The sequence below is a fragment of the Haliotis rufescens genome, unplaced genomic scaffold (assembly GCF_023055435.1).
Source record: "Haliotis rufescens isolate VD_foot unplaced genomic scaffold, xgHalRufe1.0.p SCAF_52, whole genome shotgun sequence".
In the NCBI taxonomy this organism is placed as follows: Eukaryota; Metazoa; Mollusca; class Gastropoda; order Lepetellida; family Haliotidae; genus Haliotis; species Haliotis rufescens.
Genome location: NW_025964246.1, coordinates 1,719,027 through 1,739,709, shown reverse-complemented (window position 1 = coordinate 1,739,709; position 20,683 = coordinate 1,719,027). Strand labels below are relative to the sequence as shown.

The window sequence follows — 20,683 nt, the reverse complement described above, 5'->3', positions numbered from 1 at the left end:
GTTCCAAATATGAAGACAATCCAGTGTTTAGTTCTTGAGATATCGCGGCAACACCGTTTTCCAACTCCAAAAGCAGATATGCCTGCTGTGACCTTGAAAATGGGATCAAGGTCACCAAAACCGACTGGTGTCTGCGGAGTCTGTATATACACCATAGTTCCAAATATGAAGACAATCCAGTGTTTAGTTCTTGAGATATCACGGCAACAAACAGGTGGGACGTACGTACGGACGTACGGACGTACGGACGGACGTACGGACGGTCGTGAATACTATATCCCCTGCTTCGCGCTTTCACGCGGCGGGGGATAACAATCGAAATTCAATTAATACCCCTGGGGATTTAACATTAATCACGAAAGCCAAGACGATGCCTGCACATCACAGAGCTGTTATTACAAGTGAACATGCATCTCACACAACATCTAAGGGAGAAGGATTTAGTGAAAACAAGTCCACATTTAATCCACTTATCTTGAAGGGAAGAGCTTGTTTGTAACAAATTGATGTCAAGATTGGATGGCAACGTCTCCATGCCACAAAATTATTTGCTTGGTTTGAACAAGGAGACAAGCACTGTGTACATGGTGTGAGTGAGTGAGTGAGTGAGTACACAGGTGAGTGAGTGAGTGAGTGAGTGAGTGAGTGAGAGGGACCTGGGACTAAGTATTTCATCAATGAAAACCCAGTACTTTGGCCTCACTAGTGAACGCTTGAACCACTCAGCCACTGCTAACGATTCCCTCCAAACCTCTCTAACACCGAAACAGAATCACAAGATCAAACCAGCCGAATTCCAATCACTTCAAAGCACACCTAACCAGAACCCAAGTACTGAGATTTTTAAACCTATTCAAACCTCAATAACCAAATTTCTGAATTAAACTCCAATTTATGCCAAAGAAATCTTCACCAGAAGAAACCACACCACTCAGGGTCATGAATGTCACATGACTCACTCACTTGGAGGAGAACAAGACTTATTGCAATCTCAAAATCTTTTAAAAAATAACACCAAGAGTGCAGTCAGTGTTCAATCTCTTGAAGCAATTGGTTGAAATCAACACTATCAGGCTTGGCTGTTTTTAAAAAAAATGACGATGCATTAGCAAAGTCACTCACACTGTGGGTGCGTCAACATGAACTGCAAACAATACGCTGACAAGACCTTTTAAGAACTACCACACTAATTGAAGAGAGGGCTCCTCGGCTGACATGAGGGAAAACCTCAATCACATGTACCATTCTACGATATGGCATCACCCAATGATAAATGCCACTGAAATCAGTATTTCGTGGTCTTGAGCTCGAAACGTCTTCGAGGAATTACAGCCCCAAACACCTAAATCCATTCTGCATGCTTCCAAACAACCAAGGGGAGATAACTCTCATTTTTGTTCCTGCTCTGACTGAAACATGTACAACAATCGAAATTCAATTAATACCCCTGGGGATTTAACATTAATCACGAAAGCCAAGACGATGCCTGCACATCACAGAGCTGTAATTACAAGTGAACATGCATCTCACACAACATCTAAGGGAGAAGGATTTAGTGAAAACAAGTCCACATTTAATCCACTTATCTTGAAGGGAAGAGCTTGTTTGTAACAAATTGATGTCAAGATTGGATGAAAACATCTCCATGCCACAACAAAATTATTTGCTTGGTTTGAACAAGGAGACAAGCACTGTGTACATGGTGTGAGTGAGTGAGTGAGTGAGTGAGTACACAGGTGAGTGAGTGAGTGAGTGAGTGAGTGGCTGGGTTAGCGGGTGGTTGAGTGAGTGCGTCAGTGTGTGAGTGTGTGAGTGAGTGAGTGAGTGAGTGAGAATGCATGTAGGGAAGTGAGTGAGTGAGTGAGTGAGTGGAACCTGGGACTAAGTATTTCATCTATGCAATTGGGATACGATGACACACTTGAGTGAGTGAGTAGGGAGTGAGTGAGTGAGGAGTGAGTGAGTGAGTGAGTGAGTGAGTGAGTGAGTGAGTGAGTGAGTGAGTGAGCATGCATGTAGGGAAGTGAGTGAGTGAGTGAGAAAGTGAGTGAGTGAGTGAGTGAGTGGAACCTGGGACTAAGTATTTCATCAATGAAAACCCAGTACTTTGGCCTCACTGGCGAACGCTTGAACCACTCAGCCACTGCTAACAATTCCATCCAAACCTGTTTCTCCTAACCTGTTTGAGTGAGTGAGTGGGTTTGAGTGAGTGAGTGAGTGAGCACACAGTGAGTGAGAGATCAAGCAAATCCAAGGCAGTTGCACACAGATCATGAAGCCATGAACCTCCGCCCCTCTAAGCAGCCCCCAGCGCCGAGAGCAACAGGAAGTCACAAACCACACCAATTACTACTCTGTACATCCTGCCCCTACACGCTACTGTGGATAATATCGCCACAGACGAATAATTTACCACCAAGGATGAATAATTCTCCAATTTACAGACAATCTACACCTCATAATTTGCATCCCATACCTCCCATCTGAAGCTGTAAAACTCATATAGCAACAGGGATTGCCATCAATGCATAAGTAATAACAATCAAAACGATTAAAAAAAATTAAGATTACGGGAAATTTCAGCAATGCATTGTGGTCGGCAGATTGATTGATGCGCTGTATTTATCACAAACAGATTTCGAACCAAAGGACATAATTTGGCATCTCTACAGTATGTCCGTGTGACACATTAAGCAACGCGACCAGCACTGACACATGTCTCAGTGAATCGATCCTAGCCCCAGTACCAGCAAGTAATACACTAGATACATTAGCCTAGCCTATGGATTGGACAAAACAAAATAAATGCCCAAATTTTCTCAATTATCATTCTTAAGATATAAGTGTAGCATGTTCAAACTGGCAGAAACAGAAGAGAGGAGTATATATTGTTTTATGCCGCAGTCAGCAATATTCCAGGTATATCAGAGCAGCCGGTATACAATTAGGTCAGACAACATTTATGGACTACAATCTAACACCATCCGTATAAATACAACACATACTGTAATTTGCTGTCTGTAACGCGACCCCATCTATAACACGACCCCATCTATAACACGACCCCCTGTACAAGCCTTCAAAATCAATACTAATTCATATACCCCGTCTATAAAGCGAATCGGAATGAAGCACATCACCAGCGCATACACAATCCCTACATTTGTATTAAAACTTGTTTGTCTTCTGCAGACAAAAACTTACATCGTATCCCCTCAGCGAATTCAGGGTAGTTTGAAATTTGAGATAAAACATCCCTAGAATCAGCTGAAATAAACACATGGTGTTAAATACACAATAGTAAAATATTGTGCCACATTGTGAAATCAACACATATTGTGCCACATTGTGAAATCAACACATTTTGTGCCATATTGTGAAATCAACACATAATGTGCCACATTGTGAAATCAACACATATTGTGCCACATTGTGAACACAACACACCATTATGCCACATAGTGAACACAACACACCATTATGCCACATAGTGAACACCACACACCATTATGCCACATTGTGAACACAACACACCATTATGCCACATTGTGAACACAACACACCATTGTGCCACATTGTGAACACAATACACCATTATGCCACATAGTGAACACAACACACCATTATGCCACATTGTGAACACAACACACCATTATGCCACATTGTGAACACAACACACCATTATGCCACATTGTGAACACAACACACCATTGTGCCACATAGTGAACACAACACACCATTGTGCCACATAGTGAACACAACACACCATTGTGCCACACTGTGAACACAACACACCATTATGCCACATAGTGAACACAACACACCATTGTGCCTCATTGTGAACACAACACACCATTGTGCCACATAGTGAACACAACACACCATTGTGCCACATTGTGAACACAACACACCATTGTGCCACATAGTGAACACAACACACCATTGTGCCACATAGTGAACACAACACACCATTGTGCCGCATAGTGAACACAACACACCATTGTGAACACAACACGCCATTGTGCCACATTGTGAACACAACACACCATTATGCCACATTGTGAACACAACACACCATTGTGCCACATTGTGAACACAACACACCATTGTGCCACATAGTGAACACAACACACCATTGTGAACACAACACACCATTGTGCCAAATTGTGAACACAACACACCATTGTGCCACATAGTGAACACAACACACCATTGTGAACACAACACACCATTGTGCCACATTGTGAACACAACACACCATTGTGCCACATAGTGAACACAACACACCATTGTGAACACAACACGCCATTGTGCCAAATTGTGAACACAACACACCATTGTGCCACATTGTGAACACAACACACCATTGTGAACACAACACACCATTGTGCCACATTGTGAACACAACACACCATTGTGCCACATTGTGAACACAACACACCATTGTGAATAGAACACGCCATTGTGCCACATTGTGAACACAACACACCATTGTGCCACATTGTGAACACAACACACCATTGTGAACACAACACACCATTGTGCCACATTGTGAACACAACACACCATTATGCCACATTGTGAATTCAACACAGACATTGTATAACCTTGTGATCACAACACACCATTGTGCCACATTGTGAATTCAACACAGACATTGTATAACCTTGTGATATCAACAGTGCAAAATTGTGAAATCAACACATAGCTAACATTGTGCTCCAACTGTTACATGCAGAGGGACAGTGATTGGAGGTTTGACAGACAGCTTGTCACTCATCAACCTCCTGGCCTTGTCAACAGCCCACCTGCTCCACAACATGACAAGCATCCCATTTCAGCAACCAATTGAGTCATCGCATTAACCGACATAAAACCAGTTGTGAATACCATATTTCTCCAACTCGTACATAAACATGTCAAATAAACTGTTTCCATCCAACATGTTGCATCATGTATATATTGAATAAGAGCCATCAGGAGATGGCATCTCCATCGGTCTGGTGCAATCCGGGATGTAGTTTAGCAACTTAAACCCACGTTTGGTTCATTTCCATTAGATACCTTCACTTTAGTGAAGAAAAATATAATGCTGTTCAGTATTTTTAAAAATCCCAATTCATGTTGATCACCAGTTCACCACCAGACTGATCTGCATAGTAAGTTTTATCAAGAAATATTCAACGGTTTTCGAGTTTCTGGAAACGGAAAATGGGTGGCTGATGGACGACGGTCATGCTGATCGCCATATCCCCGAGTTGAATATACAACAGTGTGCTTCAGTGTTCTCTCGCTGAAAAAGTATTTTAACTAATTACCAAAGCGTCCAGAGAATAAACGGCAGCTAGAGAATAATGAAGTCTACCCAACCAGTGGCTGAAAGCCTGAATGACAATCCACATTATTGTGTTACGAAGTCACAGAGCTTTATCATCCCAATCTCAGTAGGCAAGCTGGAGGTCTATTCTGACCCAGAATCCCCAGGAGCAAACCCACAATCCGTAGCTCCTGGTACAGCTAAGGGAGACAACCTGCAACTAGAAAGCATCTCCTGGTGCAGCTTAGGACTTAACCTGTTTCCTAGAGTCTTCAGGGGAATGTTAACCTTTATGCAACCTAGTGTATACCTACAGATGTAACTTCCCTCCCTGAATAGATAGCAGTTCCTGATACAGCTAAGGGAGACAACCTGCAACTAGAAAGCAGCTTTAGAGTCTTCAGGGGAATGTTAACCTTTATGCAACCAAGTGTATACCTACAGATGTAACTTCCCTCCCTGAATAGATAGCAGCTCCTGATACAGCTAAGGGAGACAACCTGCAACTAGAAAGCAGCTCTAGAGTCTTCAGGGGAATGTTAACCTTTATGCAACCTAGTGTATACCTACAGATGTAACTTCCCTCCCTGACTAGAAAGCAGCTCCTGATACAGCTAAGGGAGTTAACCTTTGCCCTAGTGTCCTCAGAGGAACATTAACCTTCATGCTACTGAGCATATGCTTTCGTCTGCAACTTCTCAACGAGACTAGCGAGCAGCTCCATTGTCTGCATACAACATCCCAAAATACCATTTTACCATTGTATACTAACGTAAACTCTTGATATATGCTCGACTTCAAAAGGACCATTCATTTATCGTGGACAGCTCGATTAACCGTTGACATTTAATTTTTCAATTTGTGTGGCCGATGAAAGTGTACGTCTTCTGTCCCCCTTATTTACGTGTTTCATTATTGGAGGGAGACCAAAACATATCGTGTAAATCAAGAGCAAAACATCATTATAAGGACACTGACCAAGGCGGAGGACGACCAGATTGTGGAAGTAATGCAATCTGCAATGTGATTGAGACTCATCGGTGTTGGTCATCATATTGAGATTACCGCATATTGATCGTTGGTGGCTGCACATAAGGTATATTGTATCATATACACTGTCATCTGGGCGATATCAAACGTTTGACATGGGATGGTTGTGTAATCCATTTTAGATAATGTTCAATGTTCGTCATCTCACTTGGGTTGTAAACCATAGGTTAAGTCGTGGATGTAGTTAGATAGAGCTAGAGTGACTGCTGCACGGTGCCGTTGTCAGCACTTTTCCAATACTATTACAGCGGCCTGTGAATAATAGAGTCTAGACCAGGCTTGTCGGTGGCTGGCATAATCAGCAACCATGTCACCAACACCGACCAGAGCATCCATCTCCCCTTGGCTCCTTCGATCAGCAAAGGTTACTGGGGATATCCAACAGCTCTGTCAAGTGATATCCAACAGCTCTGTCAAGTGATATCCAACAGCTGTCAAGTGATATCCAACAGCTCTGTCAAGTGATATCTAACAGCTCTGTCAAGTGATATCCAACAGCTGTCAAGTGATATCCAACAGCTCTGTCAAGTGATATCCAACAGCTGTCAAGTGATATCCAACAGCTCTGTCAAGTGATATCCAACAGCTGTCAAGTAATGTCAAACAGCTCTGTCAAGTGATATCCAACAGCTGTCAAGTGATATCCAACAGCTCTGTCAAGTGATATCCAACAGCTCTGTCAAGTGATATCTAACAGCTCTGTCAAGTGATATCCAACAGCTGTCAAGTAATGTCAAACAGCTCTGTCAAGTGATATCCAACAGCTCTGTCAAGTGATATCTAACAGCTCTGTCAAGTGATATCCAACAGCTCTGTCAAGTGATATCCAACAGCTCTGTCAAGTGATATCCAACAGCTGTCAAGTGATATCCAACAGCTCTGTCAAGTGATATCTAACAGCTCTGTCAAGTGATATCCAACAGCTGTCAAGTGATATCCAACAGCTCTGTCAAGTGATATCCAACAGCTGTCAAGTGATATCCAACAGCTCTGTCAAGTGATATCCAACAGCTGTCAAGTAATGTCAAACAGCTCTGTCAAGTGATATCCAACAGCTGTCAAGTGATATCCAACAGCTCTGTCAAGTGATATCCAACAGCTCTGTCAAGTGATATCTAACAGCTCTGTCAAGTGATATCCAACAGCTGTCAAGTAATGTCAAACAGCTCTGTCAAGTGATATCCAACAGCTCTGTCAAGTGATATCTAACAGCTCTGTCAAGTGATATCCAACAGCTGTCAAGTGATATCCAACAGCTCTGTCAAGTAATGTCAAACAGCACTATCAAGTGATATCAAATAGCTCTAATAAGTAATGTCAAACAGCTCTATCAAGTGATATCCAACAGTTCTATCAGGTGATATCAAACAGTTCTATCAAGTGATATCCAACAGCTATGTCAAGTAATGTCAAACAGCTCTATCAAGTGATATCCAACAGCTCTGTCATGTAATATCCAACAGCTATGTCAAGTAATGTCAAACAGCTCTATGAAGTGACATCCAACAGCTCTATCAAGTGATATCCAACAGCTATGTCAAGTGATATCCAACAGCTCTATCAAGTGATATCCAACAGCTCTATCAAGTGATATCCAACAGCTCTATCTGTGGAACCCCACCTACCTTATCGACAAATAATTCCTCAGATCCTCAGATCAAAGAAATAACTGAGAAATGATAATTACATTACTCTTTGGTGTTATCATCAAAATATTACAGGTAGGACACATGGAGCAGACACAAACTCACATAGAGCAGACACAAACTCACATAGAGCAGACACAAACTCACATAGAGCAGACACAAACTCACATAGAGCAGACACAAACTCACATAGAGCAGAAGTAAATAATGAAAAATAGGCAGAAAGCAGTTCATCTTTAAATCTATTTCTTATTTCATTGTACCATACAACAGACCCTGCTTGTATCGGTGACTTCTTATGCTTAAGACAAATTGCTTTGTCGTTATGAATTAACAACAATCATTCTCTTTATTTCTTATTCCTATTTGATACAAATATTTTCCCTGAAACATAAGTAGAGAAAATAACACCAGATTATTTCAAATTTTCAATCGGAATAATTGAACCCCTGTTCCCAGCCACGATCAATCAATCCTAAACTGAAATTTAGAAGATTTATTTTTCAAATCATTTTTTGAAAATTTCAATCAAGAAATTCAAACACTGTCTTTGATCAATATCTTTCTGTGATGGCTTCAAACAAAAGCCAAATCCACCAGTATGCCATCACTCCCCATTCTGAGGGGGTAGCCTGATTGATGTGCCCTCAACAAAAAAATGCAATAAATCATATTTTTTTAAATAATCCGTGGTCCGTAGAACGGATTGCAACATGTAATTGACAAACACGAATTTGACATGTGTTAAGATCAATATCGCCTGTTGTACCCGTGTAATAACGCTGCAACCTGAGACGAGAAGGTTGGCTGGCTGCTTGTATCCCGCCCCCAAAGTCTCATATCATACGTGGTATAAACTGTTGCTAGTTTGTTTCCGCTGAATCGTTGTATTCATGAAGCTCGTTTGGATCCATACTTCAACGCTGATTGCATGTCTCTCTACCATCACGGCTAGTAATTTCCTACCATTCAATAGAAGGAATTAACATCTTTAAATATTACACCGTCAAGCCATGAGGTTGAAAGGTATCAATTACAGTGAAAAGGGCTGATTCATCAAGAATGCTTGTCTGTCTTACAGACCCTGATACAAATATATATCAAATACAGCCCATGCAAGTCTATAATGTTTGGCAAGTCTAGATCACTGCAGTATCAGGAAAATGAAGAGAGTCACTGGGCTCCTTTTTATTATATTTTTATTAAGATAACTGAACAACTGGTTTTTTTATGTACGATATGTTCATTTCAGAGGCTAGATTTTAGTCTACAAGAATGTACCTGATGGCAAATACATTATCTAGATTATCTGGGTGGCTGCAATCATACAAGCTATCAAAGTTGGTACCAACTTTTGGTTTGGCAACTAATTCTTTGCTCGTGTTGATTTCAGTGCCAAATGGTTCCTGAAAGTCTTGGAGAATTTCTTCATGGCAGGTTCTCTCAAGACATATGTAATAATAGCAGACTACTTCTGCTGCTAGAAGAATAGACATTATGTTGTTAGGAAATCAATGTACTGACTATTATGGGGCAGTTTGAGAACTGGAATACAGGTTTAATGATGCTGCTAAAAGATAAAGATGCAGTTTGGCCTCTCAGACTTCAGACAAGCGCATTCCCATTATGGTTTGGATCCTTGAAGATTATTCTGGGAGCCATTCGGCCCTGTCACAGTTTAGCTACAGTTTTAGATCTGTACCCAGATATGCAAAGCAAATTCTCTTGACTGACTATAGACTTATACTGACCCATCTCTAAAGGGTCATGGAGCTTGTCAACGTCAGCAACACAAGGTGAGGTGAGGTGAGGTGAGGTGAGGTGAGGTGAGGTGAAATGGGTTTAACATTCCATTCAAGATTGTTGCACGTATAGTGCTTGCATGTGGATGGCTGATTGTAGCCGTCCGGACTAAATCCGATTTAATAGTGCCAGCCCACTGAAATACAATGCCGCAGTTTAACTACTGAGCCAGCCAGTCCTTGTTTTAGCCCCTCATGGCCGAGCAGCAGGCAGGGTAACAACAAGTACCATTTTTTAACGTCTTTTGGTATGAGGTGAGGTGAGGTGAAATTATTGCACTTATATAGCGACGTGCATGCACGTGTATGTGTGTGTGTGTGTGTGTGTGTGGCTGCTTGTACTAGTCCGGACTGATGCCGATTTATAGTGCTAGCTCACTGAGATACCATGCCGCAGTTTAACATGAATACCCCACTCAGACACAGTATACTGACTCCGAGCCGACCAGTCCTTGTTTTAGCCCCTTAATGCCGAGCGCCAGACAGGGTAACAACAAGTACAATCTTTTAACGTCTTTTTGTATGACGCGGCCCGGGATCGAACCCTGGACCTTCCGCTCTCGGGGCGGACGCTCTACCACAAGACCACGGAGGCGGTCCTTTTGGTATGACACAGCCAGGGATTGATTCCCCGACCTTCCGCTCTCAGGTGGACCCTCTACCACTGGACCACGGAGACGGTCCAAGATCAGTTACAGCCGAGTGAGTGAGTGAATGAGTTGCGTTGTACACCTCTTTTAGCAATATTCCAGCAATATCACACTGGTGCGTGAATGCCTGAGTGTGTGTGCGTGGGTGTTGCATACATTGTGTCACAATTTGTGTGTGTGCGTTTGGGTGTAGGGGGTGACATAACTGCATGGTTATCACATGGCTGAGAATATACAGTTCCATGCTCTGCCACCCTTGGTTGATACAGACCAGCGTTGTCTACATTGTATCTTCATCAATGTTGTTGTTACATCATAAAAACAAGTAAGATATGAAATAAAATCACCCCCACATTGAATACACTTCATAATCACTCTACCAAAGTACACTAAACTACGATAATAACGAACTCAAAGGAAGCACTAATTCTAGTTCGTTATAACCGTAGTTCGTTATAAGCATATATACAGCTTATATACAGCAAATGGCCAGGACAAAAAATAGTTTGTTATATCCATCAGTTTGCTATAAGTATGTTTGTTATAAACGCAGTTTACTGTATAAAATAAATGTGCATAGTGAAACGAATGTCTCAAAGAAGCAAATATTTGCCTACAAAAATATACCTCAGAAATCCAATCCGATGGCCCATTTCAGTGAGTGAGTGAGTTGTGTTTAACGCCGCTTTTAACATTATTCCAGTTATATCACGGCGTGCCAGCTTAATGTGGGAGGAAAGCCCGAAGTGATGCAGGTCTCAGACGTTTACCACTTCGGTGAAACCCACGAGAACGGGTATGGTGCTGACAAACCTAGAAACATAATCAGGGCAAACCGGGATTCGAACCCACAATCAGAGGTTTCTGGCGTGCCCAAGGGACGCAACTCTGCACAGCAAATCTCGGCACCTTAGACGACTGGGCCACCCGTGCCCCCGGCCCATTTCAACACCCAATCATATGTCCCCAACAGGTCCCACCATAACTACAACAGACCTTTTTCAAACAAATCCAATCACAAGCTCATACTTATAATTCATCGCCCAATCACAACACTCCTCCTTCAAAGAGATTTATTCAAATGCCCCTGCTGACAATTCATTGCCCAGTCAAACAGGTCTTCTTCAAAGGCATCCAATCAAATGCCCCCCACAAACAATTCTTTGCCCAATCACAAAAGGTCTTCGTTAAGGACATCCAACAAATGCATGTCCGCCGCCTATATAATTCAATGCTCAATGACACCATGCTGTGTATTGTTAAAAAAGCTGAAAAGGACTAATATTCAAACAGTAATCCAATATCTGATAAATAAATAGGGTGCAACGATTCAGAAAATTTGATGATGGCGTATGTGTTTTGGTCAATGCTTCCAGCAAGCAGCTGTTTTAATCAATCAATACTTTATTCAGTATTAAGGCCACAGGCCCAATTACAAATATCAATATACAAGTATGGTAGTGGCATTGCACATAATTGAAAACAGCTACTTCTGATGAATAATCAAGCGTAAGGATTTTATTTGTTCAGGTTCGTTTGTGGCAATTAAAAACTATGCATAATATATCAGTGATATGTCTTTTGTACATTGTCTGTAGGTATTTATTTCTAGTAGCATCAAAAGTTCAAAATTATATTCATCCTCTATACCTCGATCACATAAAAGACGATGTTAAGCCTCCTTCCTTCATTATGTCTTAACCATGATTTGTTTTTTTGTTTTTTTGTTGTTTAACGCCGCACTCAGCAATATTCCAGCTCTATGATGGCGTTCTGTAAATAATCGAGTCTGGACCAGACAATCCAGTGATTGACATCATGAGCATCGATCTACACAATTGGGATACGATGACATGCATCAACCAAGTCAGCGAGCCTGACCACCCGATCCTGTTAGTCGCCTCTCACGACAAGCATAGTCGCCTGTTACGACAGGCATGGGTTGCTGAAGACCTATTCTACCACGGATCTTCACGGGTGTTCACTTATTCCACTTAGCTACTTTTCCGATTCTGACAAACATTTCAATTCATTTTAAGGTTTTATCTTGAACTGTTGTTAATAGTAGACATCCAATTTTGAAATAGGTGAAATGGGGTTTAACGTTGCGTCCAAGATTATTGCACTTATATAGCGACGTGCATGTACGTGTGTGTGTTTGTGTGGCTGCTTGTACTAGTCCGGACTGATGCCAATTTATAGTGCTAGCTCACTGAGATACCATGCCGCAGTTTAACATGAATACCCCACTCAGACACAGTATACTGACTCCGAGCCGACCAGTCCTTGTTTTAGCCCCTTAATGCCAAGCGTCAGACAGGGTAACAACAAGTATTATCTTTTAACGTCTTTTGGTATGACGCGGTCGGGGATCGAACCCCGGACCTACCGCTCTCCGGGTGGAAGCTCTACCACTAGACCATGGAGGCGGTCTCAATTTTGAAGTAATACATTAATAGCACAATCATTCAACTTTTCGAAAAAACAATTTCAAGATAGTGCAATGCATGCCAGATGTGAATCGTTACACCCTTTGTAAAAATGTTTGACTTACTTTCCGATGATTTCACAGAGGTCATACTTGTTGTCAAACAGCACCTCAGCCGCTGTGTCGTCCGCCATTGCAGCTAGTCAAACATGGACTGAAAAACAAAAATGTTTATTTTACATTTATTTTACAACCATTTTAACACTACATTCAAATGGAGTATTGACAACACTTCAGGCTATGACCACTGAAGGTTGACCTTACCACGTTCAAGACCTGTTTCTTGCCATTTGTATTGAAGGGTAAACAGAAAGAGAAATTTATAAAAAAAATTCTAATGAATTCAATTACTGATTTATATTCTGTTGATACTGAAAAAGTCAGCCTTGTGTTTAAGAAGAAGAAGAAGAAGAAGAAGAAGAAGAAGAGTGAGTGAGTGAGTGAGTGAGTGAGTGAGTGAGTGAGTGAGTGAGTGAGTATGGTTTTACGCCGCTTTTAGCAATATTCCAGCAATATCACGGCGGGGGACACCAGAAAGGGGCTTCACACATTGTACCCATGTCTGGAATAGAACCCGGGTCTTCGGCGTGACGAGCGAACGCTTTAACCACTAGGCTACCCGACCGCCCCAGAAGAAGAAGAAGAAGAGCATTTATAATGCGCCAGATTCCATTCACCAAGTGGATGCTCAAAGTGCTACAAGATAATTACCCCGGTCAATGGATCAGTGAGCATTCAATTTTCATTCTCAGCTCCCTGGGCAGTATACAACCCAAGCTTTAAAGGGACAATATCAGAAAACATGGTGTAACACTCACGACAAGTTGTCATGAAACATCAAAATATTATTTTCAAACAAACTTTGTTATAATTCTACACTTGACTGACCTCACTACTGACCTCAAATCAACTCAAACTAGCATCAGAAAGATGAACCCATGACACCTTTTTTATTGTTCGTAAAGACTTTTCCACGGTTTCAGGCCACTTCTTGCCCCTTATCAGGTGAAGGAAGAGAGTGAATAAAGGCACTTTAACCAGCGGGTCTCGCGCCCACCATTGTATACGTACAAAACATTTCCTCTTTCCTCAACAACAATGCCTCTATCAGCATGATCAGCTTCAAGGAAGGCAGTGAGCTGGTTCTTCACGCCACTCTGAACAAGTTGAACGCAAGTCAGGGATGTATTAAGGCATACAGGCTTGAAGTGAGAAGAAACAGTTCAAGCTGACACAGACACGTGACTGATAATAATTCCAGGTGTTATGCCATGTATGCTGAGTGAGTGAGTGAGTGAGTGAGTGAGTGGGAGGGAGGGAGGGAGGGAGGGTGGGTGGGTGGGTGAGTGAGTGAGTGAGTCTATGTCTGTCTGTTTGTTTGTTGTTTAATGCCGCACTCAGCAATATTCCAGCTATATGACAGCTGTCTGTAAATAATCGAGTCTGGACCAAACAATCCAGTGATTGACATCATGAGCATCGATCCACTCAATTGGGATACGATGACATGCATCAGTCAGTCAGTCAGTCAGTCAGTCAGTCAGTCAGTCAGTCCAAACTGACAGACAGCAGATACGATGACACCCTTGAGTGATTGGGTGAGTAATTGGGTGAGTGAGTGAGTACACAATCCAGTGATTGACATCATGAGCATTGATCCACGCAATGACATGCATCAGTCAGAGTGAGTGAGTGAGTGAGTGAGTGAGTGAGTGAGTGCAAACTGACACAGACAGCAGATGTTAACCACTGAGTCAGTGAGTAACTAAACGAGTGAATGAGCTAATGAGCTTGGTGAGTAAGGTGCTGAAAGATTTAGGATAATTTTATGGTGATTCAAGGTTCAAAATGATTGTGCATCAACCAAGTCTATTAACCTGACCACCCGTTCCCTTCAGTCACTTCTTACCAGCACGACTTACCGAAGACCAGCACGACTAATCCGTATCTTCACGTGGCCACTAGCATGGAGTATTCTACATGACCCCATGCAAGTAGTACAGTCGAACCTCATTGTGTCGGAATCGTGGGGACCTGGGAAAAGGTTTAAGTTATCCAGGATTGAGGACACCAGGGGAATTTTAGGCTAAATTTAAAAACTTGGGGCTTCCAAATGAGTTCGAGCAAACCGCGAATTCAACACATCCAAGTTCGACATGAGGTTCGACTGTATACCACCAAACTGAACTAAACTTAATTCCCCATCCACCCCCCACCCCCATAATTCATAATCCCACTCAACCATTACTGCACATGGCACACTTGCGACCCGTGAAGATCCGGGTTAGAATAGGTCTTTAGCAACCCATGCTTGCCGTAAAAGGCAACTATGCTTGGCATAAGAGGCGACTATGCTTGCCGTAAAAGGCGACTATGCTTGTCGTAAGAGGCGACTTACGGGATCGGATGGTCAGGCTCCCTGATTTGGTTGATGCATGACATTTATCCCAATCGTGTGGATCGATGCTGATGATGTCAATCACTGGAATGTCTGGTCCAGACTCGATTATTTACAGATCGCCGTCATATAGCTGAAATATTGCTGAGTGTGGCATTAAACAAAAAAAACAATTTTTTTTTAAAAAAGCACACTTGTAAATGTGGCCTATCTCGTCACCATCGATGCACACACTGGAACCTAACGGTAAAGTTAAAGACATTTTCCCCAAGCCTCATTGCCAACCGGTTTGCATCTCTGCAGTGATGAAAGTGAACCAGATGGGTAAACACCTCTCTTACAGCCTGAAACATGCTGAAGGTTATATTGCTCAAACAACTAAAGACTATTTTTTTCAAAAGTAAACAGCCTGTGAAATAAGGCTGAGATTCATAAATAGCCCAACCACCGCATCATATCCAGGATGATGAACACTCACGTCTCAAGGAAGCACCAACGCAGGAGAGATGGAAAAGTGCTTATCACATTGAGTGCCAACTGATAAGATTCTGAATTTGAAAAATATGGCTTTCACATTCAAACTTATCTCACTACACAAAGGTCAGAAAACAAATCACTTGAGTAGGTAATTTACCAGATATTTACAGACGGAGTTGGAACATGCACAATCACTGTTACCTGGCATGAAACATCTTTTGTGACAAGCCCGAGCTATGGTATCGAGACCTCAATGCTAATATTGCCTTTGGATGACAAGTTTTGCAACAATAGAGCAACATTATACCATATTCCCTCTGTTAAGTTAGAGCTTGTCTTTATTAGGAGCAGGCCTCATTAGTGCAAGGCAGGCCCTGATAGTGCCAGGCAGGCCTCGATAGTGCTTGGCAGGCCTCGATAGTGCTAGGCAGGCCTCAATAGTGCAAGGCAAGCCTCAATAGTGCTAGGTAGGCCTCAATAGTGCAAGGTAGGCCTCAATAGTGCTAGGCAGGCCTCAATAGTGCTAGGAAGGCCTCAATAGTGCAAGGTAGGCCTCAATAGTGCTAGGCAGGCCTCAATAGTGCTAGGAAGGCTTCAATAGTGCTAGGCAGGCCTCAATAGTGCAAGGTAGGCCTCAATAGTGCTAGGCAGGCCTCAATAGTGCTAGGCAGGCCACAATAGTGCTAGGCAGGCCTCAATAGTGCCAGGCAGGCCTCAATAGTGCCAGGCAGGCCTCAATAGTGCAAGGTAGGCCTCAATAGTGCCAGGCAGGCCTCAATAGTGCTAGGCAGGCCTCAATAGTGCTAGGCAGGCCTCATTCGTGCTAGGAAGGCCTCAATAGTGCAAGGGGTTGGGACAAGAGACATCATTTTGAAATCAGCCCCAGGATTCCATGAAAGAGGGTCTGATGATGTCTCGCAATCCAGCTTTCGAAATTCACGCAAGTCTGCAGACTACTAAATCATGCTGAGGAGAAGTAAAAATCCAGTGATGCTAGTCCTCACTGACAAGCAGGAGTTGAGGGCTGTAATTCTGAACCAGTTCTCAATGCTTCAATTTTGCTTCAAATTGGAACTGAATAAAACGGACAGAAAATGTAGATCTAGTAAATACTTTTGTCTGGTTCAAGTAGGGCTAGCTATATACCGTATTCGACGTAATAAGCGCCCAGAGTGCTCTCAAAATTAGAAATAGGGGGCCCTCATTAGAATATTATTTTGTCCAAAAAAAAACAGAGTTGAAAGATAAATTTTGTGGTTTATGCTGACAGCCTGAAATGTTTATATACAAGAGATATATTTTCCAGAATTTAATTGCCCATAATTAAAGGTGCATATAACACACAAGTGCGTATTATACGCAAATTAAATAAGTATTGTGTACATTGATCAATCAGAAAGGGTGCTAATTGGGATTGTTCACGCGCCCATATATTAGCAAATATCGTCGTGGGCGCTTATTAGAGCGGGACGCTTATTACGTCGAATACGGTACTCAGAGGACTGGGAGTACAGCTGGACCCTGAGATGAGCCTAAGTGTACTCAGATGAATAAGACCCTGGCCCTTAACACAGAAAATAGTGTACTTGAGTTTCTTACATTGTCACTATGGTAACTATTGTAACAATCTGCCACAAGAATTCAGAAAAAACAAAATCTGACAAACTTCAAAAGACACTCAAAACCTGTTTCTTAAAGAAAGCCTTTGACTTGATCAATATTGGTCTGAGCGCATTTGAGCAGATGTAAATTGGAAAATGTGCTATTCAAATTCTCAATTTAATTTACAGAGGATATAACAAATACTTTAAAAGTTGGATTGTGGGTTATTAATTTATTTATTTATTCATTTATTTATTTATCTTACTAATCATATATTGAAATAGACAAATTATATGTCCTTATACATATACATTATATATGTACTATAATTATGTAAATGATTGTTCATCCCTGCTCCCTCCCTCCCACTCTTTCACTTTCTCTCCCACTCTCTCACCCCTCTCTTTCTCTCCCCCTCCCTCCCTCCCTCCCGCTCTTTCACTTTATCTCTCCTCTCTCGCTCTCTCCCTCCCTCCCCTTTTTTTCTTTCCCTCTCTCCCTCCCCTCTCCCCTTTTTCTTTCTCCCTGTCTTCTCTCTCTCTCCTTCCTTCTCTTTTTCCCACTCCCCTTCTCTCTCTCCCCTACTTTCTCCTTCCCCCTTCTCTCCCCCCCTCTCTCACTCTCTCTCTCATGGGGAAGTAAAATCACTGAAAGAAGGAACAAGAATCTAAGCAAAAGCAATTTGCTTGCTGCAGCCACTCCAATAATCTCCAACAATGGGTTCGTCATGATATCAACTAAACAAAGTTAATTTTCTTATCTCAAAAAATGACTTCCTTTAATGATGCGCATTCCCCTATCTTGCAATAAGCCGACCTATCTGCCCCCAGCTATCTCTACAAGATTACTTAATCAGAATCTGAGGCACTTTTATCAGATTATGTCGCCAATATAAAGCAAAGAAGAGTCATACTTTTAAGGTAACCTCGCTGATTTCAGGAGAAACAAACTCCCAAACATACAGAAAATGTTATTACAAGACAACAATTAAAATATCATATACGCCTTATTTACATGATTAAGCATCCCCGACCAACTTCAACACCAGTTTGTATGTTTTGTTTCTTTGTTATTTAACGCCGCACTCAGCAATATTCCAGCTACATGATGGCGGTCTGTAAATAATCAAGTCTATACCAGACAATCCAGTGATTGACATCATGAGCATCGATCTAAAAAATTGGGATATGTCGACATGAATCAACCAAGTCAGCGAGCCTGACCACCTGCTCCCGTTAGTCGCCTCTTACGACAAGCATAGTCGCCTCTTACAGCACTGGGTTGTTGAAGGCCTATTCTAACCCAGAATCTTCACGGGGCAAGTTATGTAAGTGCTCCTTAACAAGACTGGAAATTTACATCAAGTTACCATGGTTACAAGACAATATTTTCTTGAGTATATTGCCGTTTTGTTTAACAGAAACCTGCATCACAGAAGGGGTATATCATTGCCCAGTGACTAGTATCTAAAACGTGTCAGTTTCAAACATGTTTGAACTAAGTTTGTACTCTACTGCTCAGTCTATTTAAGTCACCACTTGGGCTGGGACGATTTCAAATTTACTGCCCAAGTGCCCTACACCATATTAACCGACCCTACTCAGGTACCTGCTGTAGGTTTCAAGAGTTGGGCACAAAAGTCCGATCGGGAATTGTTTTACTGGAGCTCTGCGAAAAATATATTCATCGTTTATGTTGTTAAACAATATATCACATGACTAGCCACAGGTCCCGGTTGTTCCCCGGGTCAGGACACACCCGACCGTAGCACCCAAGTTACCTGACCCAGTTCTGACCACCACCCCCTCGTGGAGTGAGCTTATAAAACGTCTGTTGTGTCATCTCAATATGAGTAGGAAGTATTTAACTCTTTCAACACCGCAGGCAGGGACCCCGGCTGTACCGGCCGAGACATCATGAGTCTTCAGACATCGCAGACCAGTACAGGCCAAGCCATAGCCACGTCAAAATTTTGAATAATTTTATTAACCAACCTGTCACATAATTCATTTATTAAATCTATCACATTTCACAATGTCTGAAATACATATTTCATTTCAAGTTATCATATTTTATCAATAGATCAATAATTTATTCAATATCCCCCTCCCCCCGCCCCCCCCAATAAATTCTCGGACACACGCTACAACAACGGTCCATATCTATGATATCAAACATGTCAAAGGGCCAAATATAGATGTTTCAAGCAGCCTACATCAGTGTACAACTGTGTACAACTTTGTACAACAGCCTACATCAGTGTACAACTGTGTACAACAGCCTACATCAGTGAACAACTGTGTACAACAGCCTACATCAGTGTACAACAGCCTACATCAGTGTACAACTGTGTACAACTTTGTACAACAGCCTACATCAGTGTACAACTGTGTACAACAGCCTACATCAGTGAACAACTGTGTACAACAGCCTACATCAGTGTACAACAGCCTACATCAGTGTACAACAGCCTACATCAGTGTACAACTGTGTACAACTTTGTACAACAGCCTACATCAGTGTACAACAGCCTACATCAGTGAACAACTGTGTACAACAGCCTACATCAGTGTACAACAGCCTACATCAGTGTACAACTTTGTACAACAGCCAACACCAGTGTACATCAGTGTACAACAGCTTACATCAGTGTACAACTGTGTACAACAGCCTTCATCAGTGTACAACAGCCTACATCAGTGTACAACAGCCTACATCAGTGTACAACGGTGTATCACAGCCTACAGTGCTGCACAACATCATTCACAAGATGTTTTATCACAAGTTTCAACATTCATTGATTTGTGAGTTTACACGGTTTTGGCAAGAAAGAAAACAAATACTGACATCACACCGTTCATGCTCTTATTTAGAAAAAAATAGTGCTGTCTCAATCATGTAAAAATGTCTGATAAAGATTCTTCTTCAAACTAGAAGATCCCATTGGAAGCTCTACCACTAATTGAAGTAACGCCATTGTCCATTGGGGGAGACAAAAGATACAGACATTGAAACTTTGGGCTGCAATAAATCAATTAGAATTTAATCCCTCTTCTGAAGTAGGATCGGAGGAATTGCATTTTCTCAAATTTACTTTTCTTGAAACTGTCTCAACTGAGCCATCTTGAGTGGAGTAGAGTTGAGTGGAGCAGAGTGGTGTGGAGTGGAAGGCTGTGGAGTGGAGTGGAGCAGTGCGAAAGGGTGGAGGGGAGCAGAGCAGAAGGGTGCGGAGTGGAGTTGAGTGGGGCGGAGT

General features: G+C 42.1%; 1 protein-coding gene across 3 annotated transcripts in view; it reads right to left on the bottom strand.

The window, feature by feature from the left end:
• The window catches only part of LOC124124053 (peripheral plasma membrane protein CASK-like), a 507,943-nt gene that overhangs the window by 475,498 nt on the left and 11,762 nt on the right, over positions 1-20,683 (bottom strand). For all 3 annotated transcript variants that reach the window (XM_048384960.1, XM_048384957.1, XM_048384959.1), the window contains exon 2: positions 13,020-13,107. In XM_048384960.1, the coding sequence (XP_048240917.1) occupies positions 13,020-13,087 (68 nt within the window). In that variant the 5' untranslated portion in view covers positions 13,088-13,107. The remainder of the gene's footprint in view (positions 1-13,019; positions 13,108-20,683) is intronic.